Source organism: Panthera leo, chromosome B1 (assembly GCF_018350215.1).
Source record: "Panthera leo isolate Ple1 chromosome B1, P.leo_Ple1_pat1.1, whole genome shotgun sequence".
NCBI classification, from domain to species: Eukaryota; Metazoa; Chordata; class Mammalia; order Carnivora; family Felidae; genus Panthera; species Panthera leo.
In genome coordinates this window covers 16,422,579-16,443,263 of record NC_056682.1, presented here as the reverse complement: position 1 = coordinate 16,443,263, position 20,685 = coordinate 16,422,579, and the positions used below count along the sequence as shown (strand labels likewise).

Below are 20,685 nucleotides of genomic sequence, written 5' to 3'. Positions count from 1 at the left end.
AAATCATGGAAGTTCAAAAGATTTGGCACTCTTACAGGCAGAAAGAACAGTAGTAAACAAATTCAGGGAATAAGAAAAGTTTTCGTTATTGGTTTTCATTTTACAGTAACATTATTTCAGAGTCATATGTGAAGCCTAGTTTAAAAGAGCTGATCCCCTAGATAAAATCACTTAGGGATTCACTGTCTGACCTTCTTATCTCTACTACAGCTTTACCTTATCATTTGACACCTAAGACCCCTTCCAAATACTAGGAGAGTTTCATTGTTCAGATAACCTTCCAGTTAACATGCGAAGGATTTTATTTAAATTCCGCAAAAATATCCACAAATCGAGACCACGGCGTAAAATATGTTTCTATTTATTACCACAACTTCCCTGCATTTCTCTGTCTCTGTGTTTTGATGTATGATTTTCTTGGTTTACATTTTAACCTTATAATCCCTGCTCGTTTCTAAGTTGGCTTTCAGTGAACCAGCCCCTCCTCCCACGCACAAAGCTTCACCGGGCTCAGATAGGACAGCCCAGGGGCGGCTGCGTCTGACAGCCGAGTGCCCACCAGCAAACCCTCTGACCCCAACACCGCCTCACTCTCTGGACAATTTCTTGGATGAATTGGAGAAGCTTGGTGCTTTAACCTTACCAGCCGACCAAGCCAAACCAAATATCCTAGAGGAGATCGTCCTCGAAATTAAGGAGGAGCCCTCAGATCTCCTCCCCTTGCCTCCAGCATCCGCACCTGCCAAATCCCCTTCTTCTCTGCTGCCTTTCCCCCGCTCAGGGGTGACCTCAGCCGCAGTCCGGCCTTCTGAGGCAACACCACTTCAAGATCCCAGAAAGACAACTCAGAACAAATGTGCAGGTTTGACAAAAAGACGAAAGGGCTTTGGAGGCCCTGAGAAAGTACCCGAAGTCCTAGGTGACAAGTTTGTGGCATCTGCACACACTAATGTGGCTCCCTTGCCCCAAAGTCTCCCCGCCATCGGAGAGGAAGATGAGGATATCTATGAGGGGTTTCTGTCAGGCGTCCCAAGAGGGCCAGAGTGTCGAGAAGCGGATGCCTTGTGGTGTGCCCGCGACGGCACAGAGGTGACACCAAGCCTGAACATCGAAGAGGAGGAAGAAGAGAGGCAACCTGACTGTTTAAAATATCCAGTAGCCACCCCCACAGACCCTAGGATCCCTAAGGAAGACAGCAGTGCAGTGAAAACCAGTACTGAGGTATTTTAACCTTGCCTAATTACCAAAGAACTAACCCGTCTTAACTATATTTAGCTAGTACAGTTAATCACATTACTAAACGTCAATTTTGGCATTGCCCTAAAAGGCTTCCTCTTAAGAAACACAAGCACTACGTAAGTTGGGGGTGGAGGGGTGTATGGAAAGTCACCAAATTTTAGTAAGATGATGTAAATGTCTGATATCATTCCATTATTTGTTTGTGACTAGAAATTCATATTTTAAACAGTCCATAATTGATAGTCTTCCTGACTTTTTGTTATTAATAATGATAGCTACATAGTTGAACTCTTACTGAGTATCAGTGTTCTAAGAACTCTTCGTCAATGAGATGGGTTATATTATTAGCCCCACTTGAGAAATTAGAAAACTGATACACAGAGAGACGAGTCCAATTCCAATGGCAGTTTGTAAAAAGGGAGAGAGACAGAACCAAAAGGCACGCCGGTACCCTTTTAACTCTCGGAAGAAATAATTTCTTCAGGTTGGTGACCACTTAAGACTACTAATGCATTTTCATCTTACAAAGAATCTTGAGCAATGATTTTAATTAGTAAAGAGGGGACATACCCTAAATCTTTAGTTTGTAAATTTTTCTCTTAAGACAAAAACAAAACTTCATTTCTCACATATGTAACCTGTAATTTAGAAAGAAAATACGATTACTGGCAAATACTGAAATTAGGAAACAAAATGTTTTGTATCATGCTACTCTGCAGTCACTTTCCCCCATGGATCGTCTATTTTAAATCTTAGAAAACAAAAATAATTTTTAAAATCCCATAGTTTTCTATTAAGACCTTGCCAATAACAAATATAGAGGCACGTGGCCTGTACTATAGGACGTTCGTGGGCTTAAATAATGATCAGTGCCTATGAGACCCCTGGACATCCACAAAACCCCGAGGCTTGGCTAGTTCCTCAACCAGGAGAGAAAAGGTCATCTGCACAAAGAACCCAGCCATGCCTGTATTTGTATAAAATAAACAAATACACTACTTAGTAAAAGAGATCATTCATTACAGAAAGTCAAGCATGTTTCTAAGTCAGTTATTCAAATAGCTGCTGGCACACATCAGTTCCCCGGCTTTGTAACTAACCAGCTAGAAATCGTAATCTACTTTACAAGCAAGTAACAAAGAGTCATTGCAGGTTTGTAGTTTTTCCTTCATGTTTAGAAGCAGCCATCCTGTAAATATATTCTAAAATTGTAGACTATGGGGGGTTCTTCTGTCCAGCCACCCACATCAGAAAAATGATCACACTCACTGGGGATTTTGAGTCAAATTCGAAAGAAAAAGCTAAGCAAGAATTTAAAGCAAGAATTTGTCATAAATGTCACTTCCCAGGGCATTTGGTAACTTGAACATTATTCAACTTTGGGGGATATTCTCTAAAGACCACATAACCTCATTCTGGGCACAAGTGTAATCACATCTTGTCTTTCCTCAATCTTTAAGCCGCCTTCATTTTCTCCGGGAGATCGAACGTCTACACCTTTTCCCAGCGGTGTCCTTCCCTCCCTTCCTTTCCATTCTCCCTGGGCCTCTGTCTCTGACTTGGCCTCTACACTTTCTCAGACTACCCAGCCCTACACACCTCCCCTTCTCCCTAAATACCCTTATCAACAGGAGATAAATTCACCAAAATTAAAGGTAACTGCATCCCGAGTGTGGTTTATTGCATGCCTTTAAATGAATTTTATTAATTAGATGTATTTAGATTTGTGCCATCTTACAAGTTCTAAGAAGTCGTGTAAATATTGGTTGCTAACTTTTAACATCATTGGCATGGCCTCTATCCCAAAAATTTAAAAGACACGCTTGCATACCCAAAATCAATTTTACATAGAAAAATAAAAAGCAATCATTAGGTATTTTTTTGGAGAACCATCCCATTCAAAGACATCAGCTTGGTGCCTGTCATCTCCTGTCACTTCTCAGTGGGCTCACTGCCTCCCACGTTTCTCACCCATCAGCAGGTTCAGCAGAGCCCAAGGGCAGGATGATCTTCAGCACTGTCTTGAGCTCTGTTCTTCCACAAAACTGAAGTAAATTAATGAGGATGCAGGAATGATACTTCCCTTTGTTAAAAGCACCCAACTCAGAGCCCTGTGGGCTGGCAGTTCCCCTAACTTTCAACTCCCCATAAGGACACCAGGAAAAAAGACTTTCAACAAAATTAATGACTGGCCCTGGAAAGACATTTAATGACAACCACAGCATGAAATGACTCCATCACAGAAAAGCTTGGCTTCTACAATCAGCATGATCCTGAAATCTCTTCCTTTAGACAAAAGGTGATAGACTTCAAGTAATAACCCATCCTCACATCCAATGTTTTGAATGTGAATGAGAGCCTCTGCAGTTAAGGGAAAACTCGAAGCCTCTGGTAGAGTCGAGTTTCTTTACCAGGAAGCACCAACACCAGAGAAATGCCATCTGCACAATACTCCCAACTCCCATCACTAACTCCATCCAACAAAATAGTCCAATGTGAATGTGAATTCATCTTATGTGTGAAAGGAATTTTTGAAAAAGTGGAATACTTTAAAGACTAGTTGCTCTTTGCCCTTTGAGATTTCATTTTGGCCGGCATGAAATAATTAGGAAATCTTAAAAATAATAATACTTTAGATATTATCTAAGACCAAGAATTTGCCCCACCCACCCCCCGCCCCCATTCCTTCTGTGGTTCTCTTTTTAAGGCCAAAGTATTTATTCCCTGTCTTTCCCTACTTGTTCTTTAGCCCTTAAACTTAGTCAATAAATGGCTAAATAACTTTAGAATCAGTTTGGATTTTTAGAATTTAGAGAGATAAAGATCATTCACTGGCATTGTACTATCAAGGACAAAACCAAGATTTATGCAAGTTCATTCTTCAAGAACCAAGCTCAACTGATACACACGTTAGGTGTCAGTTGTTTGCAGAATGGTATGAGAATGGACATATTTACAATAACAATGTTTCCAAAGAATACTTTTCATAACTACATCAAATAACTAACTCCAGAAAAATGAAGTGGTTTTTTTTCTCTATTTTATCTCATACTCAAGAGCAAATGATAACTTTCAATCCCCCACTGAGTTTTTGAAAACCTTATAAATGTCTTTTTCTATTCATTGGAAAGATATAAGTTGATGAATTCGTTGGTGCTTATTGTAAATATAAATGCAATTTGAAACAGCTGCAAATCTCAGGCCATTATTATAGTTTAACCCCACGTCTGATACTGATAAACTGTGCAGGCTTGAGTCCTCTAAGAAGCCTTCCTATTTCTTCCATTTCAAGAATGTTATACGTTATGCTCGTTACCAAGAAAGTAACCCTGCACTAAAAGCAAAGATAAAATAAAATTTTAATAATGTTTTAGTAGGTATAGCATAGTATGCATGAATCATTACACTTTTATCAATCCTTGTCAACCATTTAATGCACTTTTATTCTTTTAATAAAATTTGGTGCAATTTTACTCCTGTGAAGTATCTTCTGAGACAATGTAAGCCTGTCATATCCAATCCAAAATCTTCCATAAACGCAAAATTCACCAACACGTTATCGATGACAGAAGGCTGAAAATGTACATATAAATTATGAGCAATGCATAAATCAGAAACCAATATTTTCTCTACTCTTTTGAACATCTTTTTTTTTAATAATGGTTTTTCATAATAAAAATTATCGTAATTCTCAGTTCTCCTATAAGCCGAACTTCCAATTCCATCTAAGAGACTTATGGCATGTGGACTCTTTATGAAGAGATAGAAGGACTCTTCTTTGGGCTTCTTCCAAGAAACTCAATTTTTGTGGGCCCATTGGGAAGTCTCCTCACTCTAAAGCCATCCCATCAGAGAGTGACCCCCTTGAGCACGGTTTCCAACATGGAATTAAGCCCTGATTCTTCCTAATATGTTCAAATGATCTTTCCAGCTGTTTGTCCACATCATTCTAAGAGCTAAATGTCTTTTTCCTCTATGAGCCTTGATGTTTGTAGAACCCCTCCCCGCATCAGTCGAAATGGGGACAGCTGCTGTGCCAAAAAACTCAAAATAACAACGGCTTAAACAACATACAAGTATATTTCTCTGGTACCTAAGTGTCGGGCATCCAGGGCTGGTATGTGGCTCCAGAATCATCAGAAAACCCAGGAGATTCCATTTTATTTTTGCACATCATCTCCCCAGTGAGAAGCCTCCACTGCCTGGTCCAAAGTGGTTGCACCAGCTCTCGCAGCCCCTTCCTATTGTGTATCCCGTCTGTCAGAACTTATCACATGAGCACATTTAGATCCAAGGAAGACTTTATTCAGAAGGTCCATGTGCCTATCAGGATTCTAGTACAGAGGACAGACAAGAAAAGGATGGATACTGGAGCACATCAAACATTCTCTGCCATAACCCCTTAGAGAAAAATGTTTAATGTGTTTCGTATCCACAGACTGCAGATTTGAGGTCAGTCATCATAAAAACTTTCTTCAGTGAGAGTTTAGAAAAGCATGTTTTTATTGAAAAGTCCTTTCTTTAGTCCTGCTGAAGTTCCCATAAGTGACCCAAATACTTGTCAAGGACAAGTGGTAGATCCTGTCCACTACTGGAAAGAAAATAAAGCATACTCACGCACAAGAAAGGTTAGCTTATTCACTGTCCTATTAAAAATCTTACTTTGGAAGAACGCCAAAATAGTCACAAGGTGGAGTTAGGACAATACTCAGTATTTAATTATATTTCACCATTTTCCCCCAGAAAAGCCATGTTTTCTTCCTATGTGTTTTGTCAGAAAATTTTCCCCGACAAGCAATTGAGACTTTTTATGAAACTTTATGGGTATTGAGTGAAATTTCCCTCTATTTTACCTTGCATCTACTCAAATGTGCACAAAAAAAACAGGTCCAATCTGAGGGTGTCTTGAATCCCACTGTTAAACATTCTATTAAAGACGTACAAATTCTTGTATGTGTTCTCAGCCATCGATATCGCACTCAAACATCTTCTTTATGCCAGCTTCTCTCTGTAAGTCTTTCTCTGCTGTGCCTGTTGAGTTCCGTATGAAAGCGGCACCTGACGCCTGTGGTGTGAAACCTACAGGCAGCCAGAAGAGCTGTCTGCAGACTGGTGAACCCTTCCCGCTCTGCTGCTATGCAAGAGTTTGGCATGCTGCGTGCGTGTGCATGAAAAAACAAAACAGGAAAGCTTCTCCTGAAGGCTGTAAACCGAAGACAAGAACTAACTAACCTCTTATGGCTTTTCCAGGCTGACTTAAAAAGCGAGATATTTGTCTTGGGTAAGCCTCCGCGTAGCCCAGTGATGTCTAGGAGACACTGCAGCTCACCTGTCAGAGGGCTCAGCGGTTCCCACAGGGTAGGGTCAGAACGCCCCACCTTGAGCCAGGCACCCTGGCCATTCACCCCCAGTGGGTGGCTCCTCCTTAATTGTCATTGCTGTGCTTTGCCCATAAAGTAGGGCCAGAGGTACCCTTGAGACAAAGTGACCCCAACCATGATGAGCTATGAAATCAGATCAACACAAAAATCCTCTGCTGTCTTTAAGCAATGTGTTTTCCTTTTGTGTGTGTGTGTGTGTGTGTGTGTGTGTGTAAGCTTTCCAAAATCCAAAAAGGTCTGACCAGATTCTCATGGTACAAAGGAGGGCGTAGCGTATGTCGTCTTCTACGTCCGTCTCAGGTTTCCACGTTCTCTGTAAATCGCTGTTTTCCAGTCACGGTTTTTAGTGCGAAGAATAAGGCTGCTACCAATCATATACTGAACTCGCACGCTTCCAGTGATGTTTGCTTCTGTGGCATTCCGTTTATTTCAGTTTTTTGTTTTGTTTTGTTTTTCCCTTTAAATTCACGATTGTTGTTGCAAAATACCCTGTTGCTCTGGTGATGTGTGCTACATTCACTCCATGACGCTTTTTAAGCCAATGCTACTGCCCTGGACTCCAGATACTCCCAGGCTCTTGACAGCTTTGATTGAATTTAAAGGTGAAATTACTTTTCCCTGTAACTCTTTGGTTCTGTAACATCACATCGAAAGCGCTTTCCTATGAATGGGTTGTAAATGGTATTATCAGTTCTGGGGAAGGCAATCCCAAGGCTTGTAGGGATTTCCATCTCCTCAAAAGTCAGTCTTTTCACCATTTCTATTTGATAAACCCTGGTTTAACCTCACCTGGTCTATTACATGACTATGCTTTGCAAATATTTAAGGGCCCAATTGATTGCAAAGAGGATTTCCTTTTCTACTTTCAAAAAATGTAGATACCTCTCTTGTGTTTATGCCAATTTTGTGCTTTTTGCTTTGCATAATGAGACCTCACTTTGTTTCTGAGGTAGAGATTTGGGTTGCCATAGAGAAAGAGGAATGTTGATTTGAAGAGATTCTTAGACTCACTCACACAAGGGCCTTCTAGAGCCAAAACAAAAAGAAAGATTTTTCCACAATTAATGTGGCCCAGCCATAAATTTCCCATGGGTCAATGAGATGCTATGTTTTGGGTCACCTCAAGTTTTTTTTCTTTGCCAGATGTATACATTATGTACATGTGTTTGTGTGGAACATACATTTTCTATATTCTTTAGATTCATCCAAAGTTGTATACCATCATTTAAGAAGGAAAAATAATCCTATAAACATAAACATGGGACTTTTATTAGGGGAATGTCATAGAATTCTGGTTGGCAAATACTACACCTAACATTTTCTGGAAAAAAATTGACTGAAAAACTCTAGAAGTGCTTATAACTCTTTCAAATATTCTTCCACATTAGTATTTAAAGTAACAGCCAATCCTCACTCAAGAATCACCAAATACTAGATAGAGCTACCAGAAATGCCTCTGCCGAAGCACAGATAGACAAATGGCTTCTGGACAGACTGCATCTCCCCATCTGAGCTAGGCAAGTAGATGTTTTACTGAAACCAGAGATTCTAGGATATTTCAGACCAGTTCCCTTATGGTTAGGTTGGTTCTGGCTTTGAATATTAGCATGTGCTTAAAACTTGTCCCATTTGTATCTGTTTTGATAACTTAAAAAAAAAATAGCTACACTAAAAGAGAGAGAGAGGAAAAAAAAAAAAAAAAAGATGGCTACATTGCCGAGGAAAAAAGTTAAATATTGAGGATTCCATGAAAACAACATGGCGCTTCATTGGGTTTTCCAATTTTACTATACTCTTAAGACACATGTAGGACTCTCTGAATGTCACAAGTGTATATTCTATATTGCTCACAACACTGCTAAGAACTTATGAGTAATGAGCAGAGTTAAAACAGAAACAAGCACAGACCTAAAAGACGGGTGGCTACACAGAGATCTTTTCTCAAGAATTTAAAACACAGGAAGGGAAGTAGGTAGTCAGAAAGACACATGAATATCTATTCCACAGCGTTCTGTGGTCTTTAAAGTAGCCTTTCAAAACGAATCCAGGCTGAAGGAACGAAACTTTGTGAGAGAGCTGTCCGAAGGCAGAAACTTTTAGCGTGTTGCTTCCACTAATCACCATTCGGTGGCAATAGAGTGCACATACGTTACAGATCTTTTCCTCAAGGTTTGTGCCTTATAACACCAGGACGGGGGAAAGGCAAAAGATAGTCTCCGAAGATAATTGGCTTGAGTATCCGTATAGAACATAAACACCCGCCTAAAAGACAAAATAAAGATGCTGATCCAGCTAATCCATCACGGTCATCTTTTACTATGAGCGCCAGTCAACATTTTAATTCTGTTTCTTCTTTTTACTTATTTGTGATTTAAGAAATGATCTGTGAGTTTGGGTTCACTGATCTGAAAAATGAAGCTGAATTGTCACCATGACTGTTTTTACATGACTGGGACACTTGAGAATTAATTGGCACAGCTCTCTGACAACAGAGGGTTAAGGTTGATGAGGGCACCTATACATAACGGAGGAAGTGTGTCTGTGGGAATGGATTCCCTGAGGGGGGACAAGATTCTATTCACCATCCCGACCAACTCTTTGGTTTTAGAGAAAAGGAAGCTCAGGCACATATCCAAGGCTACATTGGTAGTCAGTGCCAATACCATGAAGACAGGAATGTGCCCTATTAATGCTACTTGTTCCTCTATGGACCAAATATTGTTTAAATAAATTAATTCAAATACTGTAGCTAGTCACATTTCCTCAAAACTGTTTCCTAACTATCCAGATTCACATGGAGGTGATTCCTGTTAAAGGTAAACTTAGAAAAGTTCTGAAGTCACCAAGATAATACTGCTAATAAAGGCTGCGATAAATCTTGGCCTGAGCATGTGAACAGTATAGAGACCTGGTAAGTCAGAAAAGGGGGTGGGAGGTTCATTAAAGGCTATAAAGGAAGAGAAAAGACATACTGCGAAGGATTGGTAAAAACAAGGACATTACTGGCTGGCTCAGCCAGGAACGTGAGTCCCCTTGAGACATAGACACCTGTGGCATTAAGGGAGACACATACTTCTGGCAACAGCCCCATGTTCCCAGTTGCCAAAGGGATGATTCATTTAAATAACTTATGGTGTGAGTTGAATTAAAGGAATTAAAGTAGAATTGTAATGATGACAACAAAAGGTCCCATATGGACTTTAAAAGTAGATTGTTTTATTTCAATGAACAATCTGATCTTTAAAGCCATATTTAGGGGCACCTGGGTGGCTCAGTCGGTTAAGAATCTGACTTCAGCCTAGGTCCTGATCTCATGGTTCGTGGGTTCGAGCCCCATGTCAGGCTCTGTGCTGATAGCTCGGAGCCTAGAGACTGCTTCAGATTCTGTGTCTCCCTCTCTCTCTCTGTTCCTCCCCGCCTCGCACTCTATGCGTGTATGTCTCTCTCTCAAAAATGAATAAACGTTTAAAAAAATTAAAAAATTAAGTCATATTCACATTTAACAGAGAAGAGCAATGAAATTCGACCTCCCAGATTTACCAAGCACCGGATGCCATGATAGAAAAGTAAAACTTTTACTCAACTTAAAAATATTAGAATGACTTAAACATGTAGAAAGAGCACAATGAAATACATTTTACAAAACATTTTCTCTGAAGATAAGAAAAGATCATCAGATGATATTTTCTTATTTATAACTTTGTTCTGCACTGTAACTGGTGCTATGATGTTTTTGCGAGACAACAGTAGCTGTCCTCGAATGGGCTTTGAAATACAGCATTTTGATTTTTTTAATTCCATTTTTCAATTTTTTTGAGCGATTAACATGAGCATTTTCAATATCATGTGGCTTGAATGTATAATCTTTGGCCAGAAATTTTACTCCTGGAAGTGTGTTCTAAAGAATGTCCAAAAAAAGTAAATAATTCTTTGTATAAAAATGTTTATAGCATTGCTGCTTATGAACGTGTAAAAAGGCTAGACTAACCTTAACTTCGAAAACAAAAAAGAGAAATGGTTAGGAAAACTAAAAAAATATATCTACACCAACGTGAGGGCATATTATTCTGCAGTGGCTTAAAATGAAAAAGAAGACTAGACAACTATCAGAAAATATTAATAGCAATTGATATATATGTATTTTATTTCTGCATAAAAGTTATATATATATGATTGGATGAGGATTTGAAGAAATTTAATAGGATATAGGCTTGTGGATGGCTTATATTTATTTTACATATAATATTTACTTATTTATATTTTTATGTTTGTATTATTTATATATAAGAATTATAGAATCATTCAATATATTTATATTGAATTAAATGGCCTTAAAATGGTTAGAAAATGGTTTAGTTTTGACTTCTCTTAAAATAGTGTATTTTATCATTTTAATAATAAATACATTGTGAGTAATTTTATATTGATTTATAGAAGTTTTGTATTCTGAAGCCATACACGTTTCCAATCATTTCCATCCACTCTGTAGTCTTAGGTTTATATATTCCATGCACAGACTGCTGAGTGAAATTTCTAAAAAGTAAACACTTCCAATTAATAGACTGAATGCTTAAAGTTTTAGTAATGTAAGTGCCTGGTATCCTTTTTTTTTTTAATGGTTATTTATTTTTGAGAGAGCACAAGCGGGGAAGGGGCAAAGAGAGAGGGACAGAGGATATGAAGCGGGCCCTGTGTTGACAGCTGCCAGCAGTAAGCCCGATGTGGGGCTCAAACTCATGAACCTGTGAGATCATGACCTGAGCCGAAGTCAGACGCTCAACTGACTGAGTCACCCAGGTGCTCTAAGTGCCTCATCTTCTTATGCTAGAAAGACAGCTTGGATGGGAGGGGAGTGAATACAGAATTGAGGAAGGGGAGCAAATTATAGACTCACAGACTGAAAGGAACCCCAGAGTTCTCCATCCATTCTTGGACCAGTGGGATTTTTATGGACAATTTGTAGGGTAAAATTCCCAGCCTGTCGGTAATCTACTCATAATGCAGGGACCCACGAATTGGCCCTGATGTCTAAGGACATGGATCCATCTAACTCAGTGGTCATCAAGAAGTCACTTTTATAAGTGTCATGCAAACGCCTACTTACCGCATTTTAGCACGCAGCCATCATTTAGAAGAGGATGTCTTTGAACCGTGTTGTGAATGAATTGTAATATTTTTCTTTCCCTGAAATGGTAACATTTAGGTAGTCGGTAGAAACTGCGTTGAGTTTACATATTCGACAAACATGTTAACTTTCATTCGTTGCAATATTTGTGTGGATATGTGGGATGCTAAGGTTTGTCATTTCCAATATTATAAGTATCTATTACAGATACTGGTCTTGATGCTTAGTTTAAAAAGAAAGGAAACTCTTTTGAGAGTTCAGTGCACTGGGAATTTCTACCAATATTTCTCTTCTAAGGTAAAATGTTACATGTTACCTGGATATTGTTTGTTACCCTCTAGTTAAAGTTCTCTGTTTTCTCTTTTTAAAAATGCATGTGTTCTCTCAACATTGAGAACAGAGAGTGTTAATTCAAATGTAGCATGGGATGTCTGCCTATCTACATTTTCATCCGTACCGTATGTGAAAATGTTGTCTGTGAAGGAAAAGTAGAATGAATGTGGATACTTTGCCGTTAGACTAAATGTGGTTTATTTTCTGCTTGTTTGAGAAAACGCTGAAGAATAAGGTTGTATGAAGGTGTCCAGATTTCCCATTCTAGTGATTTGGTGTCTATGTTCTTGCCATATTCCTGGCCTTTGAAAAATCAATGGGACTAAACCCTGACTTTTCCTTAAAGCTTGAACAGACTAGATTCTAGATACATTCCAAATATTTGAACCTTGGTTATTTTCATTTAATTCAAAGCACCCTTCAAAATATTTGGATTATTAATCCTGCAGAAACCCTTTATTTGGTTTTTTTTCCTTCCTCTTGGTTTTTTACAACAGGAAATATTAAATGTCAAGAAAAGTACCATGCCATTATCCAAATTATCTTTTACTTAGTACCAGTTTAAACGCTGATTACATTGAAAATCATTTCATTTCAGCCACAGCGTCCTGTGTTTACTCATGAAAACATTCAAGGTGGGGGGGAACCGTAAGTATTCTTCTTATCTTCTAAGTTCAAGACTAACCTTGACTCACAAAATAGACAACTGGTGTACCAAAACAGAGGACTTTGCAAGTGAAAGAGGACAAAGTAACTAAAATGAGGCCTCTGTGATCAGTCTGTTTCATAACATAGAGCAGAAGTTCATTTTAAAAGGAAACCCAATCATTCTGCATAGCAGCCTTCGATTCACACACCAGAAAAACCTAACGGTGCTCCAGTGATGCCTAAGATTTACGAATCTGCCTCCCTCTTTGTTCTACCAACCATACAAATTCCAGTAACCATGGCTGTAAAGACACAGAAGTGTCCTAACAGTGGTTGTACACATATCTGAAGACCAGAAGAATGTCAAAGTAGACCAGAAGTGATACGTTAGTAACAAAATTCCAAGGTTACCTTTTGACAAAGGTCTTCGGGAATGGCAGTGTATTAAAACAGTCACTGTCATTCAGTTAAATGCCTTTTCCCGCTTACAAATTCCCTCTCCTCTCTGACCCACAAGTCACCTCAAATCGAAGGTGTCACACATTGTCTTTAAGATTCTCTTTTGCGTGTGTATCCATTTCTGCTCCATCTTGCCCATGATAGATGTTCAGCGGCGACATACTTCCCACTGGCTACTGCCTAGCCTGTAAGTCAGGGGCTAGACCCCTGGGAAGGAGCACGGATGGGAGCACGGACAGAACTAAACCTTGTGAGGTACCCCTGAGCACAAGCAGGGCCTCCAGCCCACGGGGCGCACGCCCTGCCCCCCTGGGGTAGAGCAAGTGGCCTGGGGCCTTCCTGACCTCTGGCTCCCTCCTCGCTTCTCAGGGACCTGGCAGTGAGCTGAAAGCATGCTTTTCAGAAACCATCTCTCACCTGAGACTGCCTGTCACCGAGTCCAGCCAGAAAGGTTTTCTTGTTAGGGAAAGATTATGAAAAGAACACGCTGGAAGTAAGAATCATTCCAAGTTCCATTTAACTGAAAAAAATTAAAAGAAATCAAGTATGACTTGTAATTCTAAAGTTTTGGTTTGTTGCCTTATTTAAGCAAATGATAGGAGCACAACACAAAAAATAAATTCCGGGCCTGTTTAGGTCTGTTGTGTTACCAGCACATCGTATTAAGCAGCTGTTAAGGAGATTACGCATTAATAGGTATATTATGTTATACTGTTTTATGTCATAGAAAGTTAATACTTCCAAGTGTGGTCATTTGGGTATTTATGGAAACCACAGAGCTCACAGGTGGGAGAAGGCACTTTTTCAAGGTCCTGCTGTGGACTTTAGAAACATCTACTAAACATTACTAAATTTCTGTGTGATTACAACCCCAAGGAGTGGGATGATGGGGTGTACTTAATTTCTTTCATTTAAAAAATAGATTGGAATGAAAATAGGTACCTAAGGTTATAATGTTGCCGCAATTCAGAATTATAATAAAATGTGTTACAGGAGACATTCAAAGTTATAGAGACAGCTTCAAACTTGGCTGAGCATTTTTTATTTAAAAGACAAATTTCTTTTTGAAGCATCCTGACCTCACCACCATCATTCATCTCACCGACACATCTTTCAAAATAGCATTTTAATTGTAATTCGGCTGCATTTCCTGTCGTGCAACACTGGTTTTGAAAGCCAGCAGAGGCAGAGGGGTTTCCGGAAGGTTTGTTTATGTTTTCCATGAAACTCCCAATTTTTTTCCTTTTCCTTTTTTTTTTTTTTTTTTTTTTTTTATGTGTGTGTGGTCTAATTAAACCCGAATGGTAAGTAAATGTTGAGGCGCATACTGGCTTTTGTCATACCAAAGTGAAGTAGGAGTTTGTGCCAATTTTGTTTTTTTTAGCCCTTGGGACCTTGAGATTCTTCAAGCAGCTGGGGTTTGGTGGCCTTAAATGGGCCTGTCTCCATAAGAGTTTGGACAAGTGCCCGAGGGAAGAAGGCTGAAGCCTCAAAAGCTCAATCAGAGAATCAGTGTTTCCCAAAGGGAGAGCTTCAATGTATATCCATAGAATCAGCAGTCCAGGAATGACTTTCTCCCTCAAATGTGACACTGGCAAAGGGACCAGGTTGAAATCAACTTTCCCCATATGAATATAGAAAAGATAGCGTCCCTTTACCAGAGCAGCCTCCAAATCAAATCCTTAAAGCAAACAACAAAATAATAGGTCTCCTCTAATCAGGGCTGGCCCTGTGCAAATATCGAAATTAAGCAATGTTGGTTTTCAACACCTCCCTGTCTTTTTTACCACTGCTCTGGGATTCTGGCTACCTTTCTCTGTCCTTCTCCATAATCGGAATCCTTTTTCAACAGAAGACATCAGATGCCCAGTTTCAAAAGAAGTACAAGTGGCAGAAAAGATTCCCTAGCAGGATGACATATTAACAGGGAAAGACAGCTCTAATGTTGTGATTTCAGGCTTTGGTACCAGCCAGAGAAAATAATGTATTCTAGGAGATGATGTTAGGCATCACATCTCACCAGCTCTTTCCCAGACAACCACCACCATCGCTAACCCCCACCACAAGCCAACTTTATCTGGGTCCCCCAATCTGAAAAAGTTCATGGACAGAGAGGAAAGCCAACGGAGCCATGTCCCTGATTTATGACATGCTGTTTGAGTTCAAATGATAGAATAGTTTTGTTCCACCAAAATGTGATTTTCTGACTGAATGAAGTAATTAGATGTAAATCATTCTTGTTCCAGCAGTATTCAATATTATCTGCTTTCTAAAGTTGACCTTAAAAATCCAAAGTGCCCTGAAATGTGGTTTTTATTTTCTTGCATTGGCAGAATTACACAACTGATATAAGAAGCAGCAAAAACAAAAGTTCACTGAGTTTTTAAAATCCCCCTCATTCTATTGGTAATATTTTAATAGTGATATAAAGTTTTCATGTTAATTGCATATCAATTGCTTCTTGAACTGCTCAGCTGCTAGGACTTGTGTCTTCACTTTCCGAAATGCCAATCCATGTTAATATGCAGTAAAATACATACTATTTTGTTAACCACAAATTCAATTTTACTGATCAATGTCACCCAAATAAAGGCGTTCAAAGAATTCAGGCAGAGAAAGGAAACTGGTAGCATTCTGTCAGTAATTCTTTTTTACATAAAATTATTTCAAGGGAGAGTTCCAACATCAAACACAATTTCTCCAGGACCTATTTTAAAACGAAACTTATACCCATAATCTATTCTTTGATATTGGCTCAGTAATCACTGAGCATAGAATACACCTGCTTGACTTCAGAGGTAAATTACATCAGATTTTCAAATTCTAAATCCTCATAGAACACTGATTCAAACTATAAAACTAAGTGGCTGTAAAGAATTTCTGTTGGCGGAAAAAATAACCTTTTCTTTTACAGTAATCCCCACATAGCGATTTAGAAGACATGACTAACACAGTTTGCACATCTCAATTTAGAATCACTTGAAAATTCAACTTGGAAGTCCCAATTATTTGCTTTTGATTATAGTCAGCTAAACCTGTAACCCTTTCTCATTTTTACATTGCTGGATAATGCACATATCACTTCTTTTATATTCTATACTCTTATTTAATGTCTTCATGATATCTGTGAGTGGACAATTGGAATCCAGGTCTGATTTAGAAATGTCAAAATGTTTTAATCCAACTTGTGGATACTCTAACCTTCCACAAATACTCCTCACTGTAGTCTTGAAATGTTATCAGAGTGGTCTAAGTCCCATGAAAATCTAAACATTTCTATTTACTTTTCACGCTTACCAAAGATTTATACCAATTTCACATGTTAATAAGAATAGAAACATTGAAAGTAAAATGACTATTGTATAATTTTCTATAGTTTCACAAAGGTGTAAAGATTTGTTTTTAAACGCATCCATTTGTCCTGTTTAAGGTTTCAGGCTCTGTATAACTATACTCCTAGGAATGAAGATGAGCTGGAACTCAGAGAAAGCGATGTCATTGATGTGATGGAGAAGTGTGACGATGGATGGTTTGTGGGTATGTGTACACTTCCTTCCACACCCTCCTTCCACACCCCTTTGGCCGCCTTAGAACTTGCTCGTATTTGCTCACTTGCCATAGACAAAGGCACTTGCGATGCCTCGGATCTTTCACACATTGCCCTGCATTTTTAATATGGCTTAGTACCTACTGCTTTGGCCGTATGTGATTTTTCTGCTAGTTTCAGTGCCACTTCCACTGAGAGAAGCAAATGTCTTCCAATAGCACCAACCAGGAAAGACTGAGGTCTAAGAACCATAACGACGGTGTTTCCTAAGCGAGAAACAGTATCACTCTGTCGGGTGGGCGGTTAGGTGTCCGCAGTGAGGATCTAATTGGAAAAACCAAGATGCAGCGAGCAGTTCATCTACCTACTAGGTCCGATATTAAGTGCCCTGAAAGTTCAATGATCCACCTTTATGTTAATTTTTGGTAAAAGTGGAGAGAAGTTCCATTCTTACCACTTAAAAGGCAATCACGTTCTTACCATCTTAAAAGAAGACTAGAGCTTTTCTGAGAAAACTTTTGTAGATAAGAGAATCATACAATGGGACACACAGGAAAGAGGTAAAAAAAAAAGGAAATAAAGGCACAGGGGATAGAGGAGACAAGATGAGGAAACGAGGGCTTTCTATAGACAGGTAATCAGTGAGGAAAATAATAAAAGAACCGAGCAGACACCAGCCTCTGCTTCTGTTCATATTAATCCCCCCATTTAGAACAAAAGTAAATGGCTAACCCACACAGGGGAAAAGAAAATCAATCAAACCAAGACAAGAAGTTCCAGAACGTAAATGAAACCGTAGAGCCTCTCTTCACTCCATTCGCGCTAGAAATCCTAAGGAAGAATTCAGCACACCAACCTTCATTAACGGTTTCGAAGGAATTCTGTTATTTGAAACCAAAGGCAATCATGATGATGGCCAGTCGTACCTGATGATGAACCGCTGTCTACAAATAGTTCTTGGCCTTTTTTTTTTCTTTAGTGACTGTAAATTTTTATGTTTTATCAAGGACTCTGGCAGTGCTATTTGTAAATGAATGAGGCGGCATTCAGCGTGATCTTCTATGACATCACAAAACTGGATGGTCCCCGACAGGCCATTGTTACACCGTGTCGCACTTTTCTAGTCCATCCCATCACACTGCCAGCCTTGTCTTTATTTAGATTGTCCTCGAAAACGTCACTTCCCCCGGTGCTTTTTCCTTTCCTCACTCTTGCCTAGCAGCCTTGGTGATGGAGTATCCTTATACTTAATATCATTACACTTAAAAACCCACCTCCTCGGCAGGATTGTCTTTCCCTTCAGGCAGGGAGGCTGAGCTTTTCCCTTTAGTCTGGTGTGGGCTGGGAGCGCAGCGCCGAACCTTAGGAGGCAGTCCAAATAAAACCGCTCACTTTGTCTGCTATGCCTTCAAGTGAGTTTGCTCTCTTTCCCAAACCCTGCTGGGCTTGCTCTCTTAGTGAAGGCTTGTAAATGAAGAGCTTTCAAGACTGCAAAGATAAACCGATTATTTCATTGCTGTCCGTTTCATTTGCTGCTTCTATTTTCAGGAACCTCGAGAAGAACCAAATTCTTTGGTACTTTTCCCGGAAACTATGTCAAGAGGCTGTGAATCACTCTCCCTCCTTTTTACGCTGCATTTCAGCACCACATCTGTATAACCTTGCCTGAAAGATACCCTTAGGCCTCCTCCTCCCGCTGTCCTGCCTTCCAGTTTCCAGTAGAAGTCACCCACTGTCACCATCTCTATCTGCCACCAGACCACCAGCAAAGGAACTTCCTGCTGCCCCGCCCTGGGGAGGCTAGCAGACTTGCTTCCGCATGAAAGTGCATATCCCTGATGTCTGCTCTAAACTTTGAGAAGTCGATACGTGAGATCAGAAAGAAAATCATTATAGTTAGAAAGAGTTACGTATTTGAGGCAAAAAAAAAAAAAAAAAGGAAATGTCTCAAGGAGACTCTCTAGTTCACTTCGAAAGATATTCTCCCCTCAGGCAGCCAGAGATTGTGTATTACTAAATGCTGTCGTTTGCATTTTCGCATCCTTAGCTTGGCAGTGTATTTTCCTTTCACGAGTTTGCCTAGTGTCCTGGTTTACACGACATGAAAACTGTACTTCGGCTATCGTTTGCCTGCACTTATATATTGTAATACGCACAGTGATTACAAAAATCTAAAGCAAGAGTAGGAAAGTTAATCCGAATGAGTGTGATTTTGTTGATTGAATGTGAGTTTTCAAATAGGAGCCTTTTCCTGCAGTCTCTTCTGTACTTTTTAGAAGTGCAAACCGTAAGTGATTAAGAGCCTTTGGTAATAATCATGAGACTATAAGAGGTTTAGCTAGACTACAAAAAAAAAACAAAAACAAAAACAAAAACAAAACCTATTGTGTTGTAAAGTTGCATTGCTATTTTATATTAAAATGTAATAATCAGCATCATGAACAATGAGCTCTTAGTGTTTTATTTATCTGATAAAATTTTAATAAAAACAGTGTTAGTGAGAGGTGCAAAGAATTATCCTAACGTAGACACTTGAAAGTATCTGTAAGCAATATTCATAGGTAAGATTTCACTGTGTGCACACATATACATTTGAGATTGTGTGAAAACAGACAATCCATATGGTATGTTGTACATTTTATGGAAATGTAAAGGAATCCCATACATTATTTTATAGATATAGAGTACTTCAGAAGCATCACAAGTATGAAGGCTGGTTTTAGCAAGGATTATGATCAATACAATTATTTTTACTATGATAATTATTTTTCTTCTATGGAACTCAGAATCCTGGCTACATTTGAGGACAGGAATATGTTGAGCCTGATTTTCCTGGTGTGTGTAAAAATATTTCCTCGGAATACATTAGGCACTTTTTAGAGGCAATGTTAAATCATTCGGGTTATATTTTCTGCCCTGAAGTAGACATTTACAAACTGGTTTTGGGACCTGAAAGATTTAATGTGGTCAACAGTGCCTGAATTACACATACCTTGAGAACTAGCTTTGTATTTCTTATGACTTTGCATAAGAACTATTCATATTTGGATCTTGAGCACCTTATAGATAAAACTTTTTATGGCGTTTCTTCTGTGGACAGTGATTGATCTTTTCACAACGTACGTAGACCCTAGCATTTTGTACATATGTTTGCTCTTTTGTACAGACTATTTAGTTGTTGAGAAAATGGGAATTTCCTAATTTGGTCTTTATCCTTCACTTTAAACTAAGCTAAAACACTTTCAACAGATTATCCTTTACATATCCCACAGATCACAAGCACGCCTTGATTGCGCGATTCTGTAAGATAGCATTTATGCAAAAGTTTATGAACTTACAAGATCTGAGCAGCCAAACTGAAATGTACATTAATACTGATTACAGAGGAATTTCATTAGAAAGAAGGTAAAGAAACATCTTTGAGTAGACTACCTTGATTACTGTCAAATTCACAAGCAGCTTTATATTTTAAAGGCTTTGGGTTTGAAATTGAGTCAACTGCATGCAGCTTTGCTGATAAATGAATATTTATCTTTGATGCCATTGATGAGAAAAGATTTCAATATCTGTTGCCTGTCATATTTAAGAAAAATTACTGTTTCTACTCTCTGTATCTGATTTTAAAAGGAAAAATATTCATACCTGGCTTTCAGCTTATTGACTTTGAATTCTTATAAGCGAAGGTCATTGTGTTTTTCTTGAATAGACATCTAATAAATTTTGCTTGGAAGTATACTTTAGTTTTTCTTTTTGACATTTCTCCGTAAGAAAATTGTGTAGTTTACCCCCAATTTCTTCCATAAGCCAAGAGAAAATGCATTTACTCTATGTTCTCCTGATACACAAATAGAGAAAAGATGTGTATGCATCAGCTCAGAGAAGAAATATTCTTTAAACTCATCACTAAACCTCATTTGCGGAATGAATACTCTTTGGCTGAAAATCACCACTCA

The 20,685-nt window shown here is 38.9% G+C and overlaps 1 protein-coding gene across 4 annotated transcripts in view; it reads left to right on the top strand.

Annotated features, from left to right (window-relative positions):
• SORBS2 (sorbin and SH3 domain containing 2) overlaps positions 1-20,467 on the top strand; it is a 220,990-nt gene extending 200,523 nt beyond the window's left edge. For all 4 annotated transcript variants that reach the window (XM_042934331.1, XM_042934333.1, XM_042934334.1 and 1 more), the window contains 3 exons: positions 12,677-12,726; positions 16,616-16,722; positions 18,281-20,467. In XM_042934331.1, coding sequence (XP_042790265.1) covers positions 12,677-12,726; positions 16,616-16,722; positions 18,281-18,342 — 219 coding nt within the window. In that variant the 3' untranslated portion in view covers positions 18,343-20,467. The remainder of the gene's footprint in view (positions 1-12,676; positions 12,727-16,615; positions 16,723-18,280) is intronic.
• The last annotated feature ends 218 nt before the right edge of the window (positions 20,468-20,685 follow it).